The sequence below is a fragment of the Mastacembelus armatus genome, chromosome 17 (genome assembly GCF_900324485.2).
Source record: "Mastacembelus armatus chromosome 17, fMasArm1.2, whole genome shotgun sequence".
Taxonomy (NCBI): domain Eukaryota; kingdom Metazoa; phylum Chordata; class Actinopteri; order Synbranchiformes; family Mastacembelidae; genus Mastacembelus; species Mastacembelus armatus.
This window is the reverse complement of record NC_046649.1, coordinates 8,710,751-8,738,410: the sequence shown is the minus strand read 5'-3', so window position 1 is coordinate 8,738,410 and position 27,660 is coordinate 8,710,751. Positions and strand designations below refer to the sequence as shown.

The 27,660-nt window shown below is 41.8% G+C and overlaps 4 protein-coding genes across 4 annotated transcripts; 2 read left to right on the top strand and 2 right to left on the bottom strand.

Moving 5' to 3' along the window:
- Positions 1 to 36: 36 nt before the first annotated feature.
- Positions 37 to 8,075, bottom strand: LOC113134189 (importin-13-like). Its single transcript, XM_026313425.2, has 21 exons — positions 7,671 to 8,075; positions 6,973 to 7,098; positions 5,728 to 6,368; positions 5,512 to 5,652; positions 5,290 to 5,431; positions 4,982 to 5,148; positions 4,643 to 4,763; positions 4,242 to 4,389; positions 3,984 to 4,165; positions 3,870 to 3,896; positions 3,620 to 3,754; positions 3,219 to 3,365; positions 3,022 to 3,102; positions 2,762 to 2,899; positions 2,570 to 2,666; positions 2,433 to 2,485; positions 2,276 to 2,342; positions 1,983 to 2,041; positions 1,808 to 1,897; positions 540 to 721; positions 37 to 328 (listed from the first exon to the last, which is right to left on the bottom strand). Exons 1-21 carry the CDS (start codon positions 7,731 to 7,733, stop codon positions 235 to 237), a joined length of 2,901 nt encoding a protein of 966 aa, XP_026169210.1. The 5' UTR covers positions 7,734 to 8,075; the 3' UTR covers positions 37 to 234.
- Positions 8,076 to 8,301: 226 nt separating this feature from the next.
- LOC113134192 (mucin-13-like) lies at positions 8,302 to 13,825 on the top strand. Its single transcript, XM_026313430.2, has 5 exons — positions 8,302 to 8,568; positions 9,476 to 9,772; positions 10,979 to 11,251; positions 11,363 to 11,529; positions 12,627 to 13,825. Exons 1-5 carry the CDS (start codon positions 8,475 to 8,477, stop codon positions 12,669 to 12,671), a joined length of 876 nt encoding a protein of 291 aa, XP_026169215.1. The 5' UTR covers positions 8,302 to 8,474; the 3' UTR covers positions 12,672 to 13,825.
- A 277-nt stretch (positions 13,826 to 14,102) lies between these two features.
- Positions 14,103 to 15,989, bottom strand: mgst3a (microsomal glutathione S-transferase 3a). The gene is made up of 6 exons (XM_026313594.1): positions 15,854 to 15,989; positions 15,413 to 15,539; positions 15,168 to 15,241; positions 15,017 to 15,074; positions 14,738 to 14,810; positions 14,103 to 14,643 (listed from the first exon to the last, which is right to left on the bottom strand). Exons 2-6 carry the CDS (start codon positions 15,527 to 15,529, stop codon positions 14,504 to 14,506), a joined length of 462 nt encoding a protein of 153 aa, XP_026169379.1. The 5' UTR covers positions 15,530 to 15,539; positions 15,854 to 15,989; the 3' UTR covers positions 14,103 to 14,503.
- Positions 15,990 to 18,674: 2,685 nt separating this feature from the next.
- LOC113134777 (leucine-rich repeat-containing protein 52-like) lies at positions 18,675 to 24,211 on the top strand. The gene is made up of 2 exons (XM_026314290.1): positions 18,675 to 19,323; positions 23,883 to 24,211. The coding sequence occupies exons 1-2, from the start codon at positions 18,675 to 18,677 to the stop codon at positions 24,209 to 24,211; spliced, it is 978 nt and encodes a 325-aa protein (XP_026170075.1).
- The last annotated feature ends 3,449 nt before the right edge of the window (positions 24,212 to 27,660 follow it).

Sequence of the window (27,660 nt, the reverse complement as noted above, 5' to 3'; positions counted from 1 at the left end):
TTGAACAAGATGCCTGCACATAAGGAAAGACCACTGTGCCATTTGAATTTTATTCTCATAACAGTCGAGATAATCTGTTTTCACTTCAGTTCTGGTTTTTGATATTCCAGTCAGTGGTTGTATTTCATGCCATATAACATTGAAACTAATTCGATTTTTTGTTTGTTTGTTGGTTTTGATGTATCTCAGACTTACTGAGGAAGGACAAGTCAGTTGCAACACTAGCAGCTCAGATTAGTAATCAGAGTATCCAGAACCCTGCAGGCCTCGGCAGAGCAGAGAAAACTCCTTCACAATCTCCTTAACGCGACGCTTGTTGGTCTGTTCCCTGGCAGAAAGATACAAATATAAAATTATATAACATTTGTCACAAAAATTGTACAAGACTGCAAACATTGATAGATTTACATATGAACAACATCCAACTGCAGAGCCTAGTGATAATTCTTTGTGTGTTCATCACAAAAGGTCACTTTTTTTTCCCACAAACAAGATGCCACATGATGCATTGTGAGTTTAGTCATGTGCTGGACTGTTACCTTAGAAGCTGCTGACTGAACGTTTGTTTCTGCTCTGTGGAGACCTGGGCAGAGGGGAATCCAGGGGTCTGCAGTGTTTCTTTCAGCCACTGGGACAGCAGAGCTGGACAGTGTCTGTTCAGAGTCAGCAGCACCTCAGAGAAATGCTCTGTCAGACTGCGAGGAGACTCTCCTCCAACTGCCTGAAACAGGAATAAAAACATACAATATGCTTCAGTTACAAAGCTGCTATCTGACACTTGAATTAGACAAAATCCCAGGGATGAAATACATTTAGTGGATTTGAAATACTAAAAGTTTAAGAGTCTGTGGGTATCCTCCAAAATGATCTTTCAGTGTATTCAGAAGGTATTCAGACCTTTTCAGTTTTCTTATGTTGTAGCCTGGTACTATTACATTCATTTTTCCTCAATCTACACTCAGTGCCACATTATGACAAAGTGAAAACAGAAATTTAGGAATGTAAATTTATTAGAAAGAAAAAACTGAAATATCACATTTAAATAAGTATTTAGACCCTTTATTTAGTACTTAGTTGATGCACCTTTGGCAGCAATTGTGATGCAACAAGCTTTGCACTTTGGAGGAGTTTCTGTTCTTTATAAATCTTCTCAAGCTCGGTCAGGTTGGATGGGGACCATCAGTGGGTGCCATTTTCAGGTCTCTCCAGAGATGTTGGACAGGGTTCAAGTCAGGGCTCTGGCTGGGCCACTCTAGGACATTCAGAGTTGTCACTGCTGTGTTGTCTTGGCTGTGTGCTTATTGCCTGTCAGCAATCCTGTCTCTGAGCTCTACAGGCAGCTCCTTTGACCTCATGGCTTGGTGTTTACTCTGATATGCATTGCCAGCTGTGAGGCCTTCTATAGAGAGGTGTGTGCCTTTCCAAATCATGCACAATCAGTTCAATTTACCACAGGTGGACTTCAATCAATGTGTAGAAACATTTTGGGAGGCACCTGAGCTAATTTACACGTGTTGTTGCAAAGGCTGTGAATACTTATGGAAATGTCATATTTAAATTTTTCCTTTTTAATAAGTTTACAGACATTTCTAAAATTCTGCTTTCACTTTGTCATAATGTGGTACTTAGTGTAGATTAATGAGGAAAAAAATGAATTTAAACAATTGCAGTATCAGGCTGCAACATAACAAAATTGAAAAAAATGAAGGGTCTAAATGCACTGCATATAATAGCAATATATAGAATCCCATTACACAAGAGGATAATTGAATATTGTTATATCTAGTTTTCCTAAAGCCTGACTCACCTGGAGTATGGTTTCTGTCAGAAGCTTTCCATCTGTCTGCAACACTTCACCAAGTGAGGACATGTCTTTACAGCGAGGCAACAGCTCTGTCTGCCAGGGAAAGAATAGAAAAAACTTTATAAGCTGATAAAACTAAGGTGTAAATGATGCCATACACATCTCTGCTTCAACTTACGAAAAATAGACTGGCGGCTTTTACTGTGGGCGTCTCTGGAAACTTGAGTGAGAGAATACCTGACAAAAACAGAATAATTGTTTCAGCCAATGGGTCACGCACATGGGAGGTTCATGTGAGATTATGAAATTAATTGAAAAATTAAGAAACCTTTTTAATAACAGGTCTTTCTGTAACCACAGTATGAAAACACAGTCAAAAGTATGCAACATTGAAATTTAAGGATTTTATTTTTGTGATCTTCAATTATTGGCATGACAATTACTTTAATACAGTAGAAAAATAATACTCACCACAGAAAAACAATGCTTTTACATCCAGCTGGTCAGATAAATATAAGTCAGGCTTCCTTTTAAGAATCTGACAGCAGACAGCACACAGACACTTGCAGTCAGTAAAAGATTTGAGATCATCCAAACACACAAAAGTAGACAAGTGCATTTGACCAACCTGAGCATGAAGGTGCATAAATGATTCTGCAATATCAGGGTGATCCCGTGGACCTGGAAAATAAATTTGATGATAAGATGAGCAAGACAAATCTATGCATAAAAACAAACAGAAATGTCTTTGCAGGTGTTTAGTACCTTGTTGAAATAAATTGAGTGTTGTAGATGTCAACACTTCAATAAGGTTTTTGATGTTAGACATGTGGTGCTCCTCTCCAGCGAATATGTGCACCATCTAAAAACAAAAACAAAGAGAATTGCTGCCGATCCTAAAAAGCCTGTCAGTCTTCATTAATGCTTTTATTGAGGCCCTGATCTGCGGGGGCGTACCTGCCGTGCCAGATCCAGAGCAGAGGCTTGTGGGAAGGCACTGTAGATCTGCCCCAGCATCTCACTCAGCTGAGCGACCATGGGACCAAAATCATGTAGCAGGGTCCGAACCGATTTATCAAATACACCACACACTGCCTGGAGGACGAGTGGGAGTCGTGTGGGAGTGGGTGCGTCAGTAAATGTAAAAAAAACAAATGTGCACAGACACAAACAGCATCAACACACATTTCTAAGTAGTAAAAACCCTCCTACACTACCTCTACAACTTCAGAATCATCAAGCCATTTGCTGAGGATGGTCTGGATCAGTGTGAACACTTGCTGAAGCACAACCACAACCTATTAAAATACACAAAAAGCACAAAAATACAAAATGGATTTCAGTGGATGATAATGAGTGGAGCCAGAAGGCATAAAGTATTTTAATGTTTCAGGACATTTCAACCTGAACTTACTGGATTGTGTGTGGACTGTGAGGATGAGAGTCTGGGACTGGCTGCTCCCTCTAAGCCGTCTGCTTGCCTGTTGATGTCCAGCGTAGTAAACAGACTGGACAGCAGCCCCAAGATATGAATAATAGACTGTTTATTAGTGGGATTAGGCTGCAGAGGGAGACAGAGTGGATGGGTCAGACATGTAGGAGCTATGTGATGACAACAACAACTGAAGAGAAGATACTGTGAAATGTCAGGGCAAAGACCAGGTTTGGTTGTTTTTGTCAATGTTTCCTGGACTTAAAGAGGCAAAAATGCTAATTAACAGGAAGCCACTAGACTGCAGAGTCTAGTATTGATTTGCACTTGGGCACATGTGCCTCCACTACAATCCTTATTTGCATGAGTGTGTTTTGCTGTACCTCCTGCTGGACCAGCGTATCCAGCTGCTGGACGTGAGGGCTGACGAGAGAGTGCAGTCTGCCCAGAATCTCGTTTACCGGCAGAGCGGACAGGAGGAAACCCAGAGCCTGCATCAGCCACATGGACTGGCTGCTCTGCACACAGGCACACAGCAACGCACCCGGCACACATCATACATGACGTCCCCCGAAAAATGGTTGGTGCACAGACTCAGATGCAACTGCGAGCTGGTGAAGCCTGTTTACTCACCTTATGGATTCCTTTTATCAGTACATCCTACAGGCAATAAGTGTCAATAAGTTTACAATTTACAGAAAATACAAGTAGCAAATTTAAAGGTAAATGTTAAGCTCCCTGTCTGACCTGCGAGACAGTCAGGATGTCCTGAGCATAGGGAGCGAGGTCATGCCAGCACTCCCTGCAGATCCTCTTCAGAGTAGATATACTGGACACAGACAGCTCTGCTTTCACTAGGCCCTGGAGCACCATGGGTAATATGCCACCCAGCATCACTGGGTGGTCAGCTAGCCACTCAGCCAGGGACCCTGGCCAACAAGGGACACATCATGAATCCAAATGTAAATGCTTTTAAATGACAGTTAACCAGAGGGAGGTTTATACCTATGGTGTACATCACAGTGTCAGCCAGCATAACGTTGCTGATGTTGATTCTTGGGATGAGTCCAATAAGACCAGGGATAACATCAGAGTAGTTCACATCTATGGTCTCAGCTATGGACTGGAAGCCAAATAACAGGGCCTCCGTGTCCTTAAGAAGTAAAAGGCATGAGGTTGGACCAAGAGGGGAGAAAGTAGAAACAGAATCTGTGATGCTGTAGATTTACACACAGAAAAAATTAGAAAATTAGGAAATTAGAATGAGCCGATTGAGAGCAGCTTAATAACACTCACAAATACAATTTAGAGAATATAACGTGTGTGACATCCAATTTTTATGGTCGCCGTGTAAATCTGCATCACAATTTCACAATGACTGTTCCAATTGTATTTAATTACGTTACCTGCCATACTGCTGACTGTTGGGGGCCCATCAGCTGTCTGCCCAGCCGGTCATAGAGGTTACTGAGCAGCTCTGCTCCCAGCATTTCATAAACATACATCAGAGTGTCAGAGATGTCCACTCTGCAGTGCAAAACAACCATGGAAATGTAATTAAAGATAGAAGCCAAATATGTAGCTGCTATATTTAGCAACTTACAACTATTGAATGAACTGCAAGACGTTTGGTACAGATGACCATGTTCCCCATCATGTATTATTCATTTGTTTTGTATCAAATCCCAAATCTTTCTTTCCTGTGAAGGAAGACTATAATTAAATTTTTGTTTCTCTCATTTTACCTGTAAATTCTGAACTGTTCCTTGTCGTCAGAGGACCAGGAGGCGTACTCCTCCTGCGAGGGGTAGTGGGATTTATGTAGAAGCACATCCACCAGCTGGAAATAAATGGGTCTGTAGATCTGAAGGTAAATTGCCTGCTTTTCCTCCTCAAATGACAAGATATCATCCTGAATATGCCAGATATAATAAAAACAAAAAATAAGTAAAACCTATGTCTATTGGATAGACAGAGTGACACAAAACACACTTAAATGCACAAGTAACCTAAAAAAAATATGTTTCTTTTTAGAAAAAGTAAGTCTCCATACCTGTAGAGTGTACCAAAAGGTCAGTGTGAGGGAGCTGGTGGTCTCACTGACTGGGTAATGCCCAGGGATGCCAGTACAGAACAGGATCATATTGACCAAAGCCAGATACTCTTGCCAGTGATCCACCTGTTCCAACAAAACCCTGTCATATGCAAACACAACGATGCAAATTAAGAAATAAAAGCCAGGTATGGGAGCCAATGTGTGTGCGACTTTATGTACCTGGAGTGTGTTTCTCCCATAGCAACTGCTATACGACAGATACCATGTGAGGTTTCCATGTCCCCGCCCTGAGCCGCTGTCTTTAGCTGGTCATGGAGACCTAGCACCAGAGGCATCAGGCCCATTAGAGCATCAGTGTACCTGCACAGACATGTTGTGATTCACACACCTGAAAACTGACAGTGAACTCGTGACCCTATCCAGAATGTTTCTTACCTCTGGCAGTCGGGCTGTGAAATAGTGTTAACTATTGTTTCCACGGCCGTGTCAAACAGCTCTGGGTTGGACAGGGCAGAGAAACAGTCCTGGACCAGTTCATGACTCTCCCCTAATGGAACATCCAGCCCCACCCAGCTGGACAGACAGCGCAGCACCTTCTCCTTCACCTGGTTTGACGAATCCTGGCTTTGAATTAGCTGCCGCAGCATTGGACACACTACTGCCCACTCCCCAGCCAAGGCCTCCCTCAGTTGGGAACGGCGGGCCTGAGCCAGCCGGCTGCTTTGGAACTCCTCTGGAAGTACAGTAAGGAGCTCCAACAATGCTAGACAGTGTGCATGGGGGTCAGGAGAGATCTCTGCACCAGGGCCACCTTCTGAGTCAGGTTTCTGAGGTTGAAACGCCCTCACCATGTCCGCCACCGGCTGGGACCAAGCCTCAGGAATTAAGTTAAGAGCCATAGAGGCCAGGGCTACACACAGACGAGTCAGCACTATTTTAGGCCCTGAGGAGAAGTGTAAGATGTGGGAGAGGAGCTGCATCCTGAGGCTCTCATGCTGGTCCACGGGGACGTCACCCCAGTGATGGGAGATCTTTGTATGGAGGGTGCTGGCACCAAAAAACTGAACCTCTGGGAGCTGCAAAGAGACAGATTCACATACGTTATTGATGAACATGATACATAGACCTTAGCACATCTATACACTAACCTGCAAACCAGACGTAGTGATATACTCAGCATCTGCTTACCCATGAATCACAGTGAGTGGAGTCCATGAGCCACATGAGGGTAAACTGCAAGAGACCCTCACTAATGATGATCAGGGTTTTGGCTTTTTGTGTAAAAAAGTCATTTTCAGCAAAAAGGAGCCACCATAGATTACGAAGGGGGAAAGACATAACTTCGGGACACATTGGTGCCTTCCATGAAAATCGCTGTATGTATTTGGTTTAATTATTTATGTGGATTTGTGGTTCCAGCTTCCACAGACAGGTACATGAGATTCTACTAAGATCACCTTTCTTTTTTTCTATTTTCTTTTCTGTCTACTTGACTTATACTCTTAGGCTGATTTAGTTTTTCCATGAAAGACATATCAGATGTGATTAAAATAAGTTCAGTTAATTTAACTCATTTTGCTCATTATGATTTTTTGCTTACATAATTTTTGATAATAATTAAAATTATTGCTATTTCAAACACACGGCACTGCTTTATGCTACAGAACTACAAACACAGACCTTGTCTGGGCTGAGCAGGGCCCAGCAGAACTGCCATGCCTGTGCAGAGGCCTGGGCCTGGGTCAGCCATTTCTGGGCCACATTCTTCTGCTCCATGTCCGGGTCAAAGTACAGCTGGTAGAGAGCCTAGACGACGAGAGACAAGCAAATCAAATGACAACACTTAAACAAAATCTGAGTAGATTATGGTAAATCTGCTCCCATATATTCCAACTATTCAGCGTTATGAAACAAGCTGACACATGAAGTGACCAAATGTGTGTACATTTAAAATGTGATCTACATTAATGACATGCATTAGGCGAAGCATGCTGGATGACCAATTGTCTGAATAGACTATAAAAATGTGTTGTCATGGCAACTAATCCACAGCACATGGTGTTAGTTATTATTAGGACAGCATATGCTTATAGCTGGTATCATGTTACAGAAGGTCCAGTTCATCCCATCTCTTTATGTTAAACTACAATAAACAAACCAGGCTGCAGTTTTCTATTTGAAGCCTATTGTTTTAAAGTTGCATGAGTTATTGAAATGAAACAGTGAAATATGTCCTTATCAGTGTGAGCTTATGCTGAGGTTATTTTGTGACCAGCACAGATAATCAAATAAGCTTTCCTGTTTTCAATGGCACTACAGAAGTTGCTTCTGCAGGTTTAATCCAATAAACTTGGTGAAGTGGCTGACAAGTCACTCACCGATTCCACAGTCTCCACCGTTAAGTCCGCCGGGCTGTCTCCCGGAGTGGTTGGCGGCTCCATCTGACGCAACCTGAAGGTTTGGATATCTTTTAAAAATTAAAGCCTGGCTGGCAAAAAGAAATAATTAAAGGAGCATTCACTGTCCTTTGTATGTGGCACAGACTGACAGAGGACGCAGCGGGTCATTCGGCAGTCCATAGAGTACACATGTGGGCTGTGCGCTCAGACATGACGACACACAGAGCTCCGCGGGGAATGGAAAGTTGTTGTCTCACATTACCACCAGCAAACACTGCCAGCTATTCAGCTGTTACCGTTGAATACCTTTGAAGCAGTCTCTGCAGCAAGCCTGCAATAATAACGAGCACAGTTAAACTCGCCCAGAGCCTGGTGCGTGTTCAGTGCTACAGCGCTCTACAACCGGCGCTCCTGACGCAGGCGGCTGCGCCTCTGACGCACCGATATTTGATTGGAGCAGCTCAGCATCAGCGGCTGCAAACTGATGCGTTTCAGAGGAATAGATGCACAGACCAGCAAACAAACTGGGAAGCACGGAGATGGAAAGTGAAGCGTGAGTTTGCAATGGGCTCAGTGACACTTTTTGCTCTTTAGAATAAGGTTCATGTCTTTGCTGCTCCCACCGCCGCCCGCATGCGGCCCCACCCCTGCTTCTCTTCTGCCCGACTCCCCCAGGATATTTTTAGCTCTGGTGATGCGCCCTGTCAAATCACGTAACGGAAACAGCATCAGAGCGAAAAAGCAGGGCTGCTGTGTAGAGCCCGCTCGGTCAGTTCTGTCGTGATGTGCAGGATAAAGGCCGCGGATGAGATGAAATTTGCAATAAATTTAGTGTTTTGCGCGTTGGTTCTTCTTACCAGCTCATCGCAGACACAAGGTAAGGAGTCACCCCCGGTGTGTGTCTTTGTGTTTGAGGTGAACAGACAGCTGAGTTGGAATCGGTATTGATTCTGCACATGATGGTCTTGAAAGTGTATTGATCTAATAGAAAGTTAATTGAGAGCTGCAGGCTGTTAGCTGCATTCTGTTCGGTTCCTTTATTAACTTCACCTCAGGAAGTGCACATATTGATGATCAACAACAGCTTTCTATCCACCAGGCTCTTGTACCAAATTTTATTGTATGCATCTTCACTTAAACCTCAAATTAACACAAGACAGGAATCAGTCCACACAGTGTAAAATTGAAATTGTATAACAGCAGACTGTAGTGTGTGTGTGTGTGTGTGTGTGTGTGTGTAAATCATTAAGCCATAAACCTGGAGCTTAACAAAATGAGTTGATCAATTATTGAATAATTGTCACATATTTTGCTGATCAATCAGTTAAAAGTTAAAAAATCTCTTCAGTGAGGATTTGTTGCTTTTCCTGGTCTTTTAGGATAAAAAATGGAATATTTCTGAGGTTGCACAGTAGTGGATACATCCATGATTCGTTTGACAGAGAACGAATATGCAACTGTACTGTTAATGGAATAATCATTTTGAGTCATATCATTAAAAACAGAAGCTAAATTCTGATTTCAGCTTTTCACTGGTATTTTTTTCTTATTTATTGTTGTTGTATTATATTGTTGTTTTTATTTATGTGTTTGTTTATTAGTCTTAAAGGACTGAAAATCTTTTGGGTATCGGACTGTGAGTTGGAAGATATTAGTTTAGTTGACTTTGTGCTACTGGGAATTTTAAGGGGACGATTTAATAGAATATGACAGGTATTTATAGAAAAAATAATTTACTGATTAATTAATTTCAGCCTATGTGTGATTTATCTCTTCCTTCATAGGTCAGAGCAATGTTTTCTCTCCTGTCTTTACCCTGAGTCATACTGCAACTTCAGCTACTCCAGACCTGACAGAGGATCCTGGGAATGAGGTCCCACAGCGGACACATAATCCCACAAGCAGAGCTGAAACCTCGATTGAAACCATAACCAAGACTAAAGGAACAGTCCACTCAGAGGCCGTGACAAATGCAGCATTTAAAACCCACTTGTTGAATACGAACTCTGCAGTGGCTGCATCTCAACACATGAGCGTGTCTGTCACGATGACTGTTCACACTAGTACTGCCTCTGTTTCAGGTAATCAAAACAAACATGCATGTACTTTTTGTAGCCTCTGCCTCTTTATAAAAGTCTGGACCTTTGTAAGAATAGGTTATTATCAACACAGAAATCAAGGTCAACAGCATCCATAATTCTATAATTCTGAATCTATAATTTTCCAGTCTCTTCTGTTTACTTTGTCCAGACTAGAGTCTTAAAATAAAACTACCCACACACTAAAAGCTGCCTGTTTGCAAACACAGACTCTTTCCTCAGACTCAGCTCCATGTCCAGCAGCATTCCAGGAACACAGTCCTCCCCTGACCCCCACATGACTGGACTGAGATTGAGAATGTGTGTCGTAACCTCGTTTAAGAGAATCCCTTTTATAGTTCAGATAATTATAACTCCCCTCAGCTGATGCCATGTTGTCTCTTTGACGAGCCCAGATACAACAGACAACATGACACAACGCCACCCAGGTCACACTTGTCACCTCTGTGTCTGTGGAACACTGTGTCGCTTGACAAACAGAAACCACCCAAGATATCCATCCATCCATCCATTTTCTATACCCGCTTTTCCTGGCTCAGGGTCACAGGGATCTGCTGGAGCCTATCCCAGCTCTCTCTCGGGTGAAAGGCAGGGGTCCACCCTGGACAGGTCACCAGTCCATCACAGGGCCACATAGAGACAAACAACCTTACACACTCACACTCACTCCTGTGGGCAATTTAGAGTCACCAACCAACCTGACATACATGTTTTTGGACTGTGGGAGGAAACCAGAGTACCTGGAGAAAACCCACACAAGCACAGGGAGAACATGCAAACTCCACACAGAAAAACGACCTTCTTGCTGTGAGGCAACAGTGCTAACCACTCATCCACCGTGCTGCCCACCCAAGATATCCATTTTACTTAATTATCACAAACATGTAGTTTTCTGTAGTTCGGCTCTACTTCAACTAAAAATTTCAGCTCATAATTCAGCTTGTATGGTTATGTAGATATTATGTAGCTGAATCAGCAATTGCATTGTCAAGCAGAACAAGTAGGACATGACAACAAACACACTATGGTTAGCAGCTTTAGTGTGAGCGGGAACGATCCATTTTCATGAGCAGGGTAGTGTAGAGTTACAGTTACAGCTGACTGCTGCGTACATGGTTCATTTCCTTTGAAGAATTCTCTGTACTGTTTTGAATTCATACAGCACTGCCCTCACATCTTTATTTTCAGCTGCAGCAGACAGCCTTTCATCCACACCGACTGTACCGAGCACCACCCCTCTACAGCACGCCTCACCCCTCCTGACCAGAGATCCCCTGGCCACCTTTTCATCTCGGTCAGCCCACACAGCGCAGGATACAAGTTCCACAGCCCACGCCTCGGTCACCCAGCCACAGTCTGGATCACTGACCACCGCCGCTACCCTAACATCAGCTCCAGGCTGGGCCCCTGCTGGGCCAACACACCACGAGGTCCCGTCTGAACTTAATGTTGGCGATGAAGGTGAGGTGATGGATGGGTCAAAATGTTCTGCTTTATAAGCTGTTTGAAATTTCTTTCTATATATTCATTTATATGTGTCTTATTGTGTTTGTCTGTTTCTCTGACATTTAGACTTTAAGGGGCCCCGCTATCGTTCAAGCTCCCCTCTAGACCCCCTGCTGGCCGGTCTGCTGTCAGTGTTTATTGCCACCACTGCTGTCGTCTTTGTCATCCTCTTCCTCAAGTTCCGCCAGCGGACAAACCACCCAGAATTTCATCGGCTACAGGATCTACCCATGGTAACACACTCTTTTCTATGCAAACATGTATTATAGTACAGGTTACTAAAGATACCTTTCTGGTTTTAAGTTCAACTATTTTTTACACACAAAGGTCAGGTTGCTACTGATGAAGAATATAAGTCAGCCTATAAAAACAGCTGTATAATATATACTGTAGCTTTAAAGTTGGGGTGGCCATCAGGAGCTTCCGTCCTGTTTGTTTTCCAACTACCCCTGCTCTACTCACTGTTGATTACCTGGATCAGGTGTGTTCAGCCAGCCAGAAGATGGAGGGGCAGCTATAGTTGGAAAGCAAGCAGGACAGTAGCTCTCAAGGACTGGAATTGGCCACCCGTGCTGAAAAGTCAGCGGAAATAACTTGATGGCGTGGACTAGATTTGCAATGTTGTCTGTTCACTTTGTACATATATATTTTCATTTTTAATATATATATTTTAATGTAAATACCTAATTTTTAAATTTTGTTTCTATTCTGCTCTTATTTTTTGTTATCTTTTACCTTACTTGTTGCTGTGACGATGTCAGTTTCCCCTCGGTGGGACAAATAAAGGTGCTTCTCAGTTGATCTTGTCTTCTTAGGGAATAACAGTCAAAATAGCAGCTGCAGCACAATCTTTGATTGGTTTTATCTTTCAGTGTCCCAACTTTATATACATGCAATAACAAATTTTTAAACCTTTAATTGCACTCTCCCAAAACAGCTAATTTCCTCCTCAGCTCTTTGCTGATATTTTGACTTTCAACTGTGAACTTGTTGAGTTTTCAAATAAAAGCTGTAAGTTGGGTGAAATTGGCCACTTATATCCCTCAGTCAGTGGTTAAATCAATATCAAGAGGGTTTTAATTAAAAAATATAGTATAATCTGTGTCCTGTCTCCTGACCCCCTACATCATATATTACATATGTATGTATGTAAGTGCAGTCTTCTAACACAATGTGAAGGTGTGGTTATGATTTACATTAATATTATACTTAGCCTGCTGGCCTGTCCAGATTGCATGGCCAAGTTTGAATTTTGATTTCATAAATTATGGCTCTAATAACTGTACCAATCTAAAAATACATCTTAATTTGTTTTTAATAATTTCTCTAGGATGATTTGATGGAAGACACACCACTTTCCAGATATACCTACTGAAGGAATCGGTCACTTCCATCATTCGGAGGACAGAAACAAAGCAGACACCAAAGCCTTTGCCTGGATGCAGCTGCATCTCTGCAGATGAGTTTCCCTTTGCCGTTAGAAGGACAGATATTGATATGAATCAGTGCTAAATATGTTTATCTGTGGTTCCATGAGAAAGATCTTAAGTAAAGGGTTTTGGTATTATTTCAACCTTTTTTCCACATTCCCTTTAAAGTTCAGGAGATCATCAGTCAGATGAGAATCTTGATTTCTTTGTATCCCTGGCTGACTCCTGCACAGCACTTTCATGTGGCACGAATTGTCACACGTCCCCCTAGGGGACAGATGAGGTAATGTGGCTCAAGTTTGCATTGAGTCCTCCATAGTAAAATAACAGTCAACCTCAGGTTATTCAGCCAGAAGTAAGAGACAAAGACAGGACAAGGATATTAAGTGCTTGGAGACGGGAAAGCTGCCAATATGCCCAGAAGACATAAGGAATTTAAATCATGTCCTTGTAGGTTACCAAATAAAAGTGAAGTGCACTTTCAAACCAGATTTATAGGTTGCACATTTTCTTAAAACCTGCATGAAATGAACACAAAAATTAAAAGAAGCAAAGATGTAATTTTTACGATTGAAAAGCTTTATCTCTGCACACACCACTCTTAGAGAAGAAACCACTAATTGTTCTTTTTGTTAAAATTTACTAAGGGATATACCCAAAACAGAATGTGGAAAATATTTACTGTAGCAGCCTCATATGTGCAGTTATATGTGTCATGGAACTATCATCATGATCTGGTTGCACAGTGAGAAGACCCTGCTGCATTTTAACATGAGTAAATAGTAAAGGTAACACTATTATTGTTACATGTGTTGTAAAATTCATATTTATAGAGGATGTATTTGTGCACATCGCATTTGTTTAAAATTGGAGATAATGAGAAGCAGCATTGAGGAGGTTTGTTGTTACCTACATCTGTATTAGCTGGTATATAAAGCAAATGTGCTGAAACTAAGTTGCTGTATCAGGTTATACATTGTGTTACTTTACTGTTAAGTGCCAACAGCGATGTATGATAATATGTCATTGAAATATGGGCTGTAAGAACTTATTGATATAAGGATTTTTTGTTTGATAATAAAATAGAAAGTTGCATTTGTCTACAGTGTGAGATATTGTTTTCTAACAGTCACGGTATGTGAGCAAGTTCTCAAGCATTATGAGTCATTATAATCTGTATGAAATCTACCTTCTTTTGTTTTAAGCACAACAGTGTATATTTGTTTAAGGCAAGTTAATTAACTATTCAGCTTAAAAGAAACCATTCAACTAATAAAAAAGTCTTTATAACCATTACAAAATATTTAAAATAAGTTTTCACTATGAGAAACATCTAAAAAAAAAAAAAAAAAAAAAAAAGAAAAACGTAGTCTTGGTGACTGAAATTATGTTGGTTTTTAATCTACAAAAGCAATATTTCTGACAAACCATTCTCAGTTGTTCATCGATGTATAAAGTTGGACTTGAATAAAGCAAATGCGACCATAAAACATAGCCTGTCATAAACAAGCCAAATTTCCCTTTGAAATGTATCTTTTTATCACATCTTCACTTGCAAAAAACATGTGATAGGAAGAGCTATGTGGCTAACTCATTTCAAACTTCAGATCTTGGGTGTGCCACACATGAGTTGGCACTTGCATTCAGGGAGAACTGGTAAGATCACTTGACAACATTAACTTCAACAGTTTACACAGAGCCTGTCACACATGCCTCATAGTATAGTGGCCCTGGTTATAAGGTTACTGAGTGAGCCCAGCTGAGGCCTTCACCCTCTTTAGCAGCAGTGTGTGTGACCGAAAGGCCCGAACCGTGGCCCCGTCCAGCCCAACAGGTGGCTTCCAAAGTTGAGAGTGGTCAGTATCATCCCAAGGAAAGCCACATTCCCAAATGCTCCTCGCATTCTCTTCTTAGGATCTGTTTGGGATTAATAAGGACAGTAGAATCCCTAAATCAGTATACAAAAAGCAGAAAACATGTATGAAAGAAAAACTATCCAACGTTTTCTTACCGCCTGTAGAGTACCCATGTGCAAACACCTCTCTGCCAATGATCCATACAGCTCCAAGCCCACTGGTCAGACGCTGTAATAGTGACACACACACAAAGCCCAGATAACACACTCAGATGGATTTGACAAGAAGAGTAAACATTTCTCCCAAAATCCCTACGTCCAGTGGTCCTATCAAATGAACACTAATCCACTTACATTCTGCACTGTGATTGCCACACCTCAGTTTGGAAGGGGCATGTTAATGCTGTAGTAGTATGACAGTGCAAATAAACTCACAGGACAATGCATGCCGCCAACAGCCAGGCAGAAGAGAAAGGCGGGGTACATCTCCAGGCTGATGAAAATGAAAACAGCATGTTAAACTTTCCCCTCATTTCCCAGTGTCAGTATGACTCAGAAAAACCTCCATGTTTCAGCTCGTACTTACGTGTGTTGGTGTGCTCGCTGGATACAGTTGAAGACATTTCCATTTTCAGGGTCATCACTGTACATCTGAGGATACTACAAGACAAGACAGCTTCATAGGCTGAGGCCATACAAAGACACTGAAGCATAACACAGTGTCAACAAGCAGCAGGCTGCTCAGGTAGTGACTGATGGTGTCTGGACCTTAACCACAGGTTTGTTTTCATTATCTATATATGTGATCCACAGTAGGCTCAGTCTGCTCACCGGCACATTGTACTTCTTGCGGGCTTTTCCGACTTTGAATGCCAGGTGTCCAACCATGACCATACTGGCAACACCAGTCAGCACCACATATCCGTATTCTTTGGACAGCACACCCATCCTGGGGAATCTGAAGGGGAAACATGAACATTTCAGCTTCTGGCGCATACTGATTGTAGCCCGCGCTTTTCATTTTTATCCCGAGTAAAAAAAAAAAAAAAAAGTTCTTTGTCGGGAAAAAGGAAAAGAAAACTAATCATTTTCCTGACTGCACAGTGTCACATTAAGTTATGTAATACTGAGGAGAAGGCGGGCTGGGAAACAGCGGAGAGTAAGGACGCCAGTCAAAGTCAAACTGGGATTGAAGCGGCGCCATTAAAGTCCGAGCAACAAGCTTCAGAGCCAACCCTGAACTCGCAGCCCTCACTGCGATGCGACTCTTACCTTCAAGGTAGTGTCGGCGCAGAGCTGCACGGACCCAGTGACGAACAGTACAAGTTTCCGACCCAAAATGTCTCTTCCGCACGCAGAGGCCGACGTAACGTAAGGACGAGGTGAGGGCGTGGCCACTCAATTCGTTTAACAACATAGAGGCACGTGACATTGGAGCCACGCCCCCTCCTCGTAAACAGCTTATATGATAGGCAATATAAAATATCAATATAATCAAGTAGGCCTATATAAATACAATATGCAGGCTCCAACAAAGGCTTATTTATTTTCCCTTCTTTACTCTCCTGACGGCTTCACGTCGAATGGGAGCGACTGAGGAAAAGACACAAGTGAAGGAAACGACATTTTTAACTTTTACATCATGATTTAAGACTTTAAGCCTTTGTAGCTCAGTTAATCAGTTCCACCTGACATGCGCCCTAGACCGCAGGTAACAAGGGGAACCAGGTAAAATGAAGAGAACAATTTGAGGTACTTGTATATTTCCACTTATACCACTCCATAACATAGTCTTTTACTCCACTACATTTATGTGACAGCTACAGTTACTGTGCAGTTATATATACAATTTATATGGGTCTATTCTTCTATTCAGGGAGAAAGGCCACACCAATGCTTCATAACACCAGAGCTGTAATCCTGGTAAAACTAAATACAGGACAGTCAAAAGTATGTTCTATTCTATTCTATTCTATTCTATTCTACATGTTGTCACTCAAACAGCAAGAAAGGACTCTTGTCTTTTTATGACCTTGCAACCTTTGTGACTAAAACAGGTTCTCTGGATGCAGATCAACAAGCGGGACAGGTGCTTGCAGCTACGCCTCGACCTGACTGACACGCTCCTAAATCACAGAATTACAAAAACAAACTAACACCCTTGTTTTGGCTAAATGTTTTATACCACGCTTTTTCAATTAGACTGTGCAATTGATCTGTCATTTTAATGTAGAATGACAATGTGCAAAGGTTGTTGTATGTGAATCAAACATTCAGAATAAGACTGAGAACAGAGGAGAGTGTAGTTGAAAATATGGTTTGAAAATGTTACCTGCATCTTGAAGAGATTTGTTTTCTTAATGCCAAGAGGATGAAGGTGTCATCCTGCAACAACTGGTTTTTCTGCCTGTATGTGGTTGCTGGTTGGACCGGTCGTGAGTGTTTTTTTTCTAATCTTCTATATATCATTTATATAATCTTCTAATATATAAAATCATCTCCAGTATCATATATAGGGCCTCTGCTTGTTAGGAGATTAAAAACAAATTTGAGCTCTATGTTTTTATAAGACCAATCCAATAGAGATAAATGTGATTATTAGGTGATTTTTCACAGCCTATAGCTGCAAACCATGCATCAGTCTGCTCACTCTACAAAACATTACCAAGCAGCTGACACTAGATGTCCTCATTAGGTCACTGAATATCCTAGACATGAAACAGCTGTGGATCAATTCAGTTCACTGCATGGTGAGTGAGAAAAAACATGAGGTTACATATACCTGTTTTTTTTTTTCTTAACAGGAGGGAATGCAAAAAATTGGTCTAAACTTTATTCTCTGTGTGATGTGAGATGATGTGTGTGAGAGAGAGAGAGTGTGTGGTCAGTGTGTTGTTGACTGTCAGCTTGGAGTAGTTTCTTTCACGGACAATCAGCGGCACATCTGTCCTCCTCCTCCTCCTCCATCATGCTGAGTCTGATTCAGCACTTCAACACCTACACAGAAAACCAAGAATAGACTCAGGACTCACACCGAGACTGTGGAGAGGAGGAAAACAACTGCTGCATGAGCAGGCTCTGCCCCATCTTGTCCCATCATCTGCTGGCTCTTTACTGAGTTTGAAATTGGGAGGAGATGGTTTTCATATGGCTGATAAAGTATGTCAGTCATTATCAAAACAAGCCTCATTGCACATATACGTTTGAGCGGTGTAGATAGGCTGACGGGTATCCCCCCCCCACCCATCTCAACATATTGCCAGAGCCTCACTGTTATTTCTAAAAACCCCATGTGATGCGATATGACTCACAAAATTCTTTCCAGGTGTGAGGTGCACCTGCTTCTTGCTCCACCAGCCCACCCCACACAGTCCTGAGGCAGGGGATCAAAACTTTGTACCCCTCAGATCTTTACAAACACAGAGGCCCCTTTTAGTCTTACATATATGCAGCTCTCACACACCTGCACACAAACCATCTGTAGATGGTGATGACTGTGCGTGCAGCTGGAGTTCAGGGTCTCCTTTAATACAGCACATCTCAACATGGAGTTATGCCGCTTCCATACATCATGTCAGTCTTCCATTACGTCCGCTGCCCAGAGCTTCCACTCTCGCTCCAGCTCACTCCAAAGCGTCAGAGCACTCCACAGCGCAATACCCCCACCACCCCCATCCACCACGCAGTTCAACGCGCGCCCCTCATTTGGATTCTGATTCGTAAAGCGAGAGGATGGCAAACATGTAGTGACAGTAAACATCGCGAGCAGCACAGCATATGGGGGAGCGTGAGCTTCAGCGGTGTGTGTGAGCAGCCGTCTACTGATGGAAGTAACTCGATAAATCAGTGAAATTCGAAACAGCATGAAAGGATCTGATTGTCAAGTTCTAGACAGTGGAGGCGCGCTGGATCCAGAACCAAGAGACTGGATGAACTAAGACATTACGCGCAAGAGGTTGCCACGGGCAAGCGTTAGGTTTGACCTCAGTGGAAATCATTACTGAGACTAACAACCTGGTGAGGATGTATCAATGAAGAATGTGACTGCTCGTGAATCTCTTCACACGGGGTGGATGAAGCCCTCGGCGGTGTCATGCGTCTTGCCCCGCAGCCAAGCGCGCAACCCTTGCGGCTCATAGTTGTGCTCCTTCTAACCACGGGGGTGGTCACATCCCCGGTGCTCTCTTCGGGCTGCCCAGACAGGTGTGTGTGTGATGACCAGCTGGTGGTTCAATGCGCGGGGCAGCACCTGACCACCTTCCCGGTCAATTTGCCGCTGGCAACGCGGCAGCTCATCATTTCCAACAACCGCATTGTGGAGCTGCCACCACTTGCGCTCAACTACCTCTCCGATCTAGTGTACCTTGACTGCAGCAATAACTCACTGACGGAGATATCCGAGTCCACTTTTGGGAATCTACGCAAGCTGGCCTACCTGGACCTCTCATTCAACACCCTGACCCGGATCGAGGACAGGACATTCGGTCCCTTGAAGAGCCTGGTGATGCTGAGGATGACGGACAACCCGGGGTTATCGGAGATACATCCGGACGCCTTTGCGGAAAACGCGGCTCTTCAGGTCCTGGATGTGAGCCGGAACAACCTGACGGCTCTCAACATCACCTCTCTGATCGCGCTGCCCGCCCTGCGCTCCGTGGGATTCAGCGGGAACCCATGGAGCTGCGAGTGCAACATAGAGGACCTCTGCCTGTGGGTCCACCTGGAGGGCTTCAAGTTCCAAGGTCTCATCAATTATCTGATTAATTTTATTCTAATACCATACTGCTGTGACATAATCACAACATGGGGTCCCTTCAGTGTTGCTCTTTCCTTAGCAGGCCCGACATGCAGCTGTGTTTTATGTTATGTAAGAACAACTTAGAAATTGTTATGAAAGCAAAAACAGGCAAGTTTAATAGTAATTGACAATATTTCTCACATGGCATCTTTTAGAAACAGTTTATATGTTGTAACTAATACAATCTGCTTCCATGCAAAGGTCTTAAAACCACATATTGAAGGTCCCTCTTCAAGACAAGGCCTTAATTTTCTGTAATGAAGCAGAGTCCATACCAAGGTTCTTTTCTTGTCACTTGATCTTTTTCTTTAGTGCTTATATGTATGTATTAGTGGTTTATATATAAAGCACTGTCAACTATTTATATAGCCCAATAACATTGCCCTATTAAGAGGAGGTACCAATTAAAGATCCAAAAAGAGCAGGAGTTAAAGATAAAATGCACAAAATGGCACCAAATGTCTTCTATAGAGCCTTTAAACGACGGGCCAGTTCTTTTTTCACCAGAGGTGTCACTCAAAACACATCACATCAAAAAAAAAAAAAAAAAAAAAAACTGCACTTGTGAGCACACACCACTGATGTCATCACTCCCCACAACTGTTATGTTATCATAACATTTGAGTTCATCATATGCAAAATACGCCGTCGTCCATATACACGTGTCACCACAGAGCGGCTGCATGCAGTTTACTAAAGTGTGCAAAGTTCACCCCTTTCTCAGCTTTCAGAGGGATCAGGTGTAGGTGACAGCACCGGAGAGTGACAGCTTTCAGGATATCAAGTAACACACAGGGAAAGAAGATCGGAGTCAGGAGCCGCTTGGGTTCTTTGCTGGCAGCAGCTCTGCTTTCTGCAGTTTGAGAGGAAACGAGAGTCTTTTATTGAGAAGTGACTAATCAATCCATATTCTATTCAGGTAGTAGGATACTGTGCTGCTGGAGTGATTAATCATCAAATATCGATTCCCTCTTTGTTTTATTACTGTCACACTGATAGATGTACCAGATATTCTTTCTTGTTTGTTTACTTTGAGTTATTATATTCATGCTGTGGTGTGCTGGTGTGAAAGTGTCACTATGCAAAAGAGCACCTGCTATTTATAGTGTGTCTTACTGAGCAAGAAGTCAGTCATAATTCCTACACCATCGTTATAATACACTTACTACAAAGGCATCCCCCTGCCTTTTCGCCCACACACACACACACACACACACACACACAAAATTGTTTACCACGATCCCTGTGACACTTCCGAATCCACGAGTCCTGCAAGAGCTGTCCTACTTTCCTGCTGCCCATACACACAGCCTGGCCTTTTTTCCAAGCAGACAGCCACACAGACAATACCTCCTTCTCTCTTACATCAAGCACTGTCTTCTAAATCATGTAGAGACACGCACACATGAGGGCACACATTCATACAAATACCTTAGACAAACAAACACAGATAAAGCACACTTTTAGTGCTTGAGGGGGGAGAAACAGAAGGATAACATTTTGGAGACGACTGTGTGCCGGCTACAGGCTCTGTCTCCAAAGCCTTGTTATCTCTTGTCTGGGGCTCACCTGGTTCATGCAGCATGGCTCGCTTGTCTCCTTGGTTTAGGAAACGCATCACTAGCGAGCGAGCATGTGAGTGAGCAAGAAAGCTTCAGGAAGGAACAAACAGATTCTCCTCCGTCTCGCCTTCCTGGCTGGATTAGCACTATTTCAGCTGTTATATAAGGAGAGCATCTAGAAATAGAGCAGAGTGTGGATGGGGGAAGGAGAAAGGGAAAACCCTCTTCTTTTGATGCCAGTCCCTTTGGGGGAGGGGGGCAGTGAAGCCAGAAGGGTTTCCTTCACTAACTGTCTGGCACACACATACACACACACAGGGAGTGTGCATGTGTGTGTGTATGTGTGCACGTATGGATGTGCGTGTCTGTTATAGCCAGAGTCTAACAGCATATTGCATGAACAGCGCACAACAGCAGCCTTTGAGAGGATGTGAGTAGGCTCTGACATCCCTGTGGTAGATAGAGCTGAGAGAAGACCACTCTTGTGTCCTTTAGCTGAGTGTTCGTTTAACTGAGAATCAGACTACAGACATATGCAGAGAGTGAACAAAGACCAAGAAAACATGTATTTTACTCATCTTATAAAATTAACTCGTCAAAGTGATTTGATTGAAAGCTATAGTATGATTTCTCTCACCCTCTGTCAAATCACACCTCCCACCAACCTCAGGCAGAAAGCTGAAAACTACCATAGTCAGCAAGTAGCAGAGATGTTAAAATAGCTAAAATGATGGCTGAATTATTTAAGTCTATGTTGTTTATCCTCTGACACACAGGTAGAGACAAAGACTCACAGCTACAGCCAACCAATTAACAAAAAGGACTAGGTCTGCCGAGGTTGAAATGATTAGTTAAATGTCTTTAAATTGGGAAACAGTGAGGTTACCTCAAACCAAGTCATGTATAAACAGGTGAACAACTACAAGCAATGATGAAACTGTTTAAAGAATAAAGAATAGTAAAGAATAAACAGGTGAAATAGCTAAAAATAGCTAGATAAATAGATGGAAAATTCAATTCATGCCACTTCAAGCATTGAAGTAAGAATGCAAAATCTAACTTATTTATCTGTATAAAAACAATATTAGAACATAGACTTTTGTCAAATATGTAATATCTTCATTACAGTCAATTAAAAATGATTATGTTGCTGTTGATAAAGTGATGCTTGAGTTCCTCTAATGGAGACAGAGAAATCTGGAAGATGAAACATATTAAGTCACATGAGACTGGCTTTAGAAAAGACTTGACTTTTTCCCACATGTTAAATCTATATCAATAAAATGAGGAAGTTTATTTTGGTGTAGAAATAGGGTCGCAGAAAACCATTTCCTGTGCAGAAACTTCCATGCCTTTGGCTCTCTCCCAATGGGAATACATCCTAGCACATAAGCTTTGACAAATCAGAGGCCAATTAAAACAGTGGCTATATGTAAACACTCTGCTGTGTCGAATCCAGTGTCTGCTCACAGGAATAAAAAGACTCAAGCTTCAGGATTATTTTATGAAAAATGTTTCTTTTTTCAGCTGCTGCAGAGCTTAACATCCATCACATGGCGTGTTTAATATTGATTGAGATGCCTTTGAAACTGCAACCATCTACTGATGTTTTCTCAAAGAGAAGAGACTCAACATTTTTATTAGGATTTGTGGATTTGAGCAAAGCCTTAGTCATAGCCATGCCTGCTGCCTGATGATGAGAAACCTCATTATCTGTAGTTTCAGGGAGACACAAAGGCCCATGTCACTCTCTAATCCTGTTGGGGAGAAAGGAGTTTAAAGAATTCATCCATGATTTTTTGGTAATTTAATGCTGCGACACCTCTAGACTTCTGTTCACAGGAAGCTCCAAAAGCCTTGTACTTTCCTGGTAAAGGAGGCAACACTGTCATGCTAGTGCAGTTTTCTGTATTTGAGTCTTTTAGCTGTGTGAACCTGAAAATTGAATGTGCAAAATTATATGCAGTGATATGCTTGGATTATTTAACAGGCTGCACATGTATAATGTTTCCCCTCCTGAGTTACTTTGGTCATAGTTCTTAAAGCATCAAAAGGGTCCTTAATATTAACTACTGATTATATGTCAAGTATGCATCTATGTATGCTGCATGCATGAGAAATCACTTCACATTTGTAAAGATCCCCAGTTCAATACACTTTAAAGGCACTTGAAATATAATGTAATATAATTGAAACGATGTATCAGTGTGCAAATGCAGCTACCAAGATCACTAAAAAAAAAGTGGCCCCTAAAGTTTCAGAGGGGTAAATACCAAAGCGAAGTATGCAGCACTGAACTCTTAGTTTGAGGCTGTAATATGGATATGCCATTAGTGTTTTTGTCCCTGGTTTTCTCATGGGTCTGCTGTGGGTGGGGCTCAGTTAGGACAAGATTATGTCACTTTTGTGAACCAATCAGTGCAGTAAGTTCATCAGCATTTGAATTGATGTTAAATCATAAAGTGATGTCAGTTGTGTGGTCATGGTGGCATCTATTTTAATCATAAACCTGTATAAGCATGATTAAAATCTTAATAAATAACACTATTGCTTATGAATATTGGATATTATGTCAAAAAACCAACAAAGCTTTTGTATGTATTTTGTTCTCCTGCTTTGATACAAAAGTCATACTATATAGTCAAAAAGTTGATTTAGTTTAATTGTCAGGGGCCAATTCTGTGTATTAACAAATGTTACATGATTGCAGAGAAGAGAAAAAGAAATGCAAACCTGCACTTTCGACACAGAACAAGATGACTCAGTAGTCTGAATGATGTTACTCCAGGACAGCTGACCTATTTACTGTGTTGTTTGCTTCTGCACCACCAGTCTAGAGTTGTGATAGAAGAAAACAGGATAAATGCTGTTTGTAATGTTTTACATTACAGTTCCTGATTAAAAAAATCTGTTGATTTATTGGTGTGTGTCTCTGTGACAGATGAAGGCCAGACGGTGTGTGGCTCACCTGCTGACATGCAGGGCCGTCGCCTGGGTGAGGTGGGCCTCCAGCTACGGACGTTATGCCACCAGACTCTGGACTCCTGGGACTACCTTTTCTTTGTTGGCATCGGCTTTGTCATCTTCGCTGCTGGCACCGTGTCAGCCTGGGTGATGGGTGTCATAATGGTGCTCTATGAGCGCTACATCAAGAAGAAAGACGACCAGCTTGATGTGGATGACGAGGAAGAAAACATTGAGAAGGGTCGGACCTCGCGGACCAGGAGTGACCATGGCAATGGGAATTTAAAAACCTCACATACTGTTTAAAAGATGAATCCCACCCTGACTGCCATGGATTCCCACAGTGCCTCCTGTCAGCTTCCAGGACTCACTCTGTTTAACAGGCGCAGCTCCGAACGAGAAAAGAGAGGATCCCACAGAGATTAGAATATCATTTGTACTAATCTGGGCTTTCAGGTGAAGTAACACACACTCAGACTGAAACAGTGGATGTCCCCAGTGCTTGGGTTTGCAAATACATGATTTGGTAAATTATTGATTTCCTTGTTGTTTACCTAAAGCTTTGACTGGGAAATTATCATGCCTGTTGAAAAATCAACCTATATCACCATCTCTTTCTACACCCTACGCCCTAAGAAATGACTAGATGCACTTTTACTGTGCATTTTGTCTGTGTAAATTAGTTAAAGTGTGCACAAGACAAGGGTGTATAATGTATGTGTACAGTTGACTGAGCTTTTGCACATGCGAGTTTGTCAGTCTGTGTTCTGGTGGATTATGGTTTTATACTGATAGTTTTATTAGCCCAGAAACAAATGGCATTCGAGACACTTATGTTAAGGATCTACTGTTATTTGTGAAGATGAGAGCCAGCGTGTTCCAGGTGCCGAGGTCTGTTCAGGCTCTGCTGTATGACGGGTAAACAAAAGAGTGTGATAATTGATTTCTACTTCATCCTCTTTGTTGGGTAACTGGTTTGAGTGCAGTGGCCTGTTTCTGTTGATGCACCAAAAAGCCTTATGAGGTGTGTGTAAGCGCTGAGATCTGTCATGTAAATAAAGTAGGAAACTGACATTTCAGCAGTATTCAAAGACCCTATTTTGTTGCTTTGAGAAAAAATAAATAAAACATCTTAATTTACTTAATTGCAGCCATATTTATTCTTGAATTGATGAATCCAGCAGAGACCCTGGTGCAATGAAACAACAGCTGTAACAGATTTACAGCAGTAAGCCAGCTAATTCTGTCAGGAAGAACAGGGAGTTCATTTCATCCTACAATGACAAATAGCACTGAAATGTGATATCAACAGCTGCTTAGTTTGAGGTTTGCCCTCCAGTTTTCAATGTCCCAGATTATATCTTATATTTTTGCTTCCAGTGATCTGGCTGTACCACTCCATTGATCCTAACATTGACTGTTATTAACTGAGGAAGGAGCAGAAAGGAACATGCCTGTTCCTTGCTGGGAAAATCAGTAAGTGGTTGCTCCAATGTGTCATGTCCTAGTGTGTGTACTTTTACAATCACCTGGGTCTCAGAATTATTTAATTGATTTCAGAACAAAATTAAACCGCTGAGGGACCTGGGCAGCAGGGCGTTAACTCCAAATCTTTGGACCAGCTGTTCCCTCATTTAATGTTGTGCAGATTTTCTTTATAAATATTATATTCTGAAAGTGCTTGGACTCAGATATATGAAAGTTCTAGTTATTGTAATAATAGAAGCATAGTTAAGGTAAAACAGATCTTTTTCCACAGAAGATAATTTCACATCTCACAGCAAGAAATGCACGGGTGTAAATAATCAAAGAAATGGTGTCTGAATTGCATTTAGACATTTCAGTCCCAGTGTTACATAAATACCTGAGTAGAAAGACGCCATTGTTAGCAATGTTCACAATATCTGTGCTTTCCCAACTATAAGTCAAAATGCCTGATGTTAAAAACATCTGCTGTGGTGATATTATGTGGCTGCGCATACCAGGTCGTGAGAAGTGAGGTGCTCACAGTACTACCAACTGTGAGGAATTGAGATTTTTTGGCATGTACAGTGCTAATAGTTTTTTGGGATGTGTGTAACAGGGTGGGTAACCTGCTCTCTTGACTCCAAAAAATCAGTTGTCTTTCTGTAATATAAAACCACTGTACTGAGAGACCTAATGACACACACATATACTGGCACTTGTATTTGCATATTATAGAGTTATTTCCAAAATGAATCAGGCTAAATGCACAAAGTTATTGACTCAACTAATGAACCAACAGAACAACATTAAAATAGCAAAAACCTGCTGGTTATAGAGTGGCAGTGTCAAAGGCTAAATTCATTTTTTGCTTTGACCTTTTCCACAGGGTTTGACATAGCATATGACTATAAATGCTAAAAAAAATATCACATGAATAATTAATAACTGTGATGATTCACTTTGAGTGTTTTTCTATCAGGGTACTGGTGTCACACATACTGTCTCAACAACTTTGCTGTACTCAGACTTACATCCAGACACTTTTAATTGATAATATTAATTACACATGACAATCCAAATTGTCTGCTGTGAAAAAGGACTCCATTGTTGTGTGCTTAGTGAAAATGTGGTGTAAGATACACAAAGAAAGCCTTTACTATAAGTGTAACAGTTATTGGTTACACCGCTGATATAAGACTGAATGGATCTTGCGTGACTATGTGTGTGTGCGTGTGTGTGTGTTTGCTTGCACTCCGTCATCATATAAGGGAGTGATCCTGATTGATAGCCGTATGCATAACTATGCATGTACCGACCTACACATACTAACTGTCATGGCATTCGTAACTTGATGCCAGAAGTGTCAATCCAAGATACTGCACCTGCGAACTGCCTAATATGGCTGAGATGCCTCAGAGCGCTTCAGTCATTGGTTGCTGTTGCTGCCATAGCTTTGGGTATAAAAACTGCATGGGCTCCTGTAGTATATACAAAATGCATTTCATAATATGCATGTCTGTACAAAACTCTAATCTATATCTATACACAATATATGGATACACCAGATCTCAGCTGTATTACATTCTACTAAGCACATTGATTAGCTGTATGATGCTACAGGCACGGGTGAGACGGTGGCCTAGAAATAGTATAGCTGGCTGGTCGACTTCATGTCAGCACAGTGGGACAGATGGAATGACATTGAATATGCATGCCTGCCTTTCTTAATAGACATGTACATAGTTGCTGTTCTTTGTGTGTGGCATAGAAGGAAAACTCTGCTTGTTTTTGCTCAATGGGGGTTCTGTATAAAAGCTGAATATGCTGTCAACAGCATATACTAAGTAATATACTAAGTGTATGGGCTGAATTTTAAAATTCTGCACTGTTTGCACCCCCACATGTCAAACTCACTCCATATTTGGGCACATGTGTGCACAAAGACACCAAACATCAGTTCTGCCTCTATAGCTGACTCCAAAACAAATCGACGCACTGTGTAAAATACAAGAAGTGCTTTATGCTCACAAAATGCTACATTACAGACACGTCAACAGCATGTTCTCACATCATCAAAACAACCAAATCTAAAATTTTGCACTGAAACATTTTGGGAAATAGACTTATTAGCTTTTTCGCCAAGACAAAGATGACAAGATCCAGACTTTATGTTAAGATAGCCAGCTGCTGGCCCTAGCTTCATACTAAGCTTAATCAAAAAAGAAATCTATCAGTCTTCTCTAACTGGACAAGCAAGTGTCCATATTTCCCAAGATGTTGAACTACTG

Bases quoted from the DNA above. Each gene is read 5' to 3' on its own strand.
- LOC113134189 (XM_026313425.2), bottom strand. From the start codon at position 7,733: ATGGAGCCGCCAACCACTCCGGGAGACAGCCCGGCGGACTTAACGGTG. The intron at 2,667-2,761 runs GTACGCCCCCGC...TTTTGTTTTTAG, and splicing joins CTCTGGATCTGGCACGGCAG to ATGGTGCACATATTCGCTGG. The intron at 2,042-2,275 runs GTGAGTATTATT...TGTTTTTGTCAG, and splicing joins AAAAGCATTGTTTTTCTGTG to GTATTCTCTCACTCAAGTTT.
- LOC113134192 (XM_026313430.2), top strand. From the start codon at position 8,475: ATGTGCAGGATAAAGGCCGCGGATGAGATGAAATTTGCAATAAATTTA. The intron at 8,569-9,475 runs GTAAGGAGTCAC...CTTCCTTCATAG, and splicing joins CAGCTCATCGCAGACACAAG to GTCAGAGCAATGTTTTCTCT. The intron at 9,773-10,978 runs GTAATCAAAACA...CTTTATTTTCAG, and splicing joins TAGTACTGCCTCTGTTTCAG to CTGCAGCAGACAGCCTTTCA.
- mgst3a (XM_026313594.1), bottom strand. From the start codon at position 15,529: ATGGGTGTGCTGTCCAAAGAATACGGATATGTGGTGCTGACTGGTGTT. The intron at 14,811-15,016 runs GTGAGTTTATTT...TCACTATTACAG, and splicing joins TTGGCGGCATGCATTGTCCT to CGTCTGACCAGTGGGCTTGG. The intron at 14,644-14,737 runs GTAAGAAAACGT...AATCCCAAACAG, and splicing joins ACATGGGTACTCTACAGGCG to ATCCTAAGAAGAGAATGCGA.
- LOC113134777 (XM_026314290.1), top strand. From the start codon at position 18,675: ATGCGTCTTGCCCCGCAGCCAAGCGCGCAACCCTTGCGGCTCATAGTT. The intron at 19,324-23,882 runs GTCTCATCAATT...TCTCTGTGACAG, and splicing joins GGAGGGCTTCAAGTTCCAAG to ATGAAGGCCAGACGGTGTGT.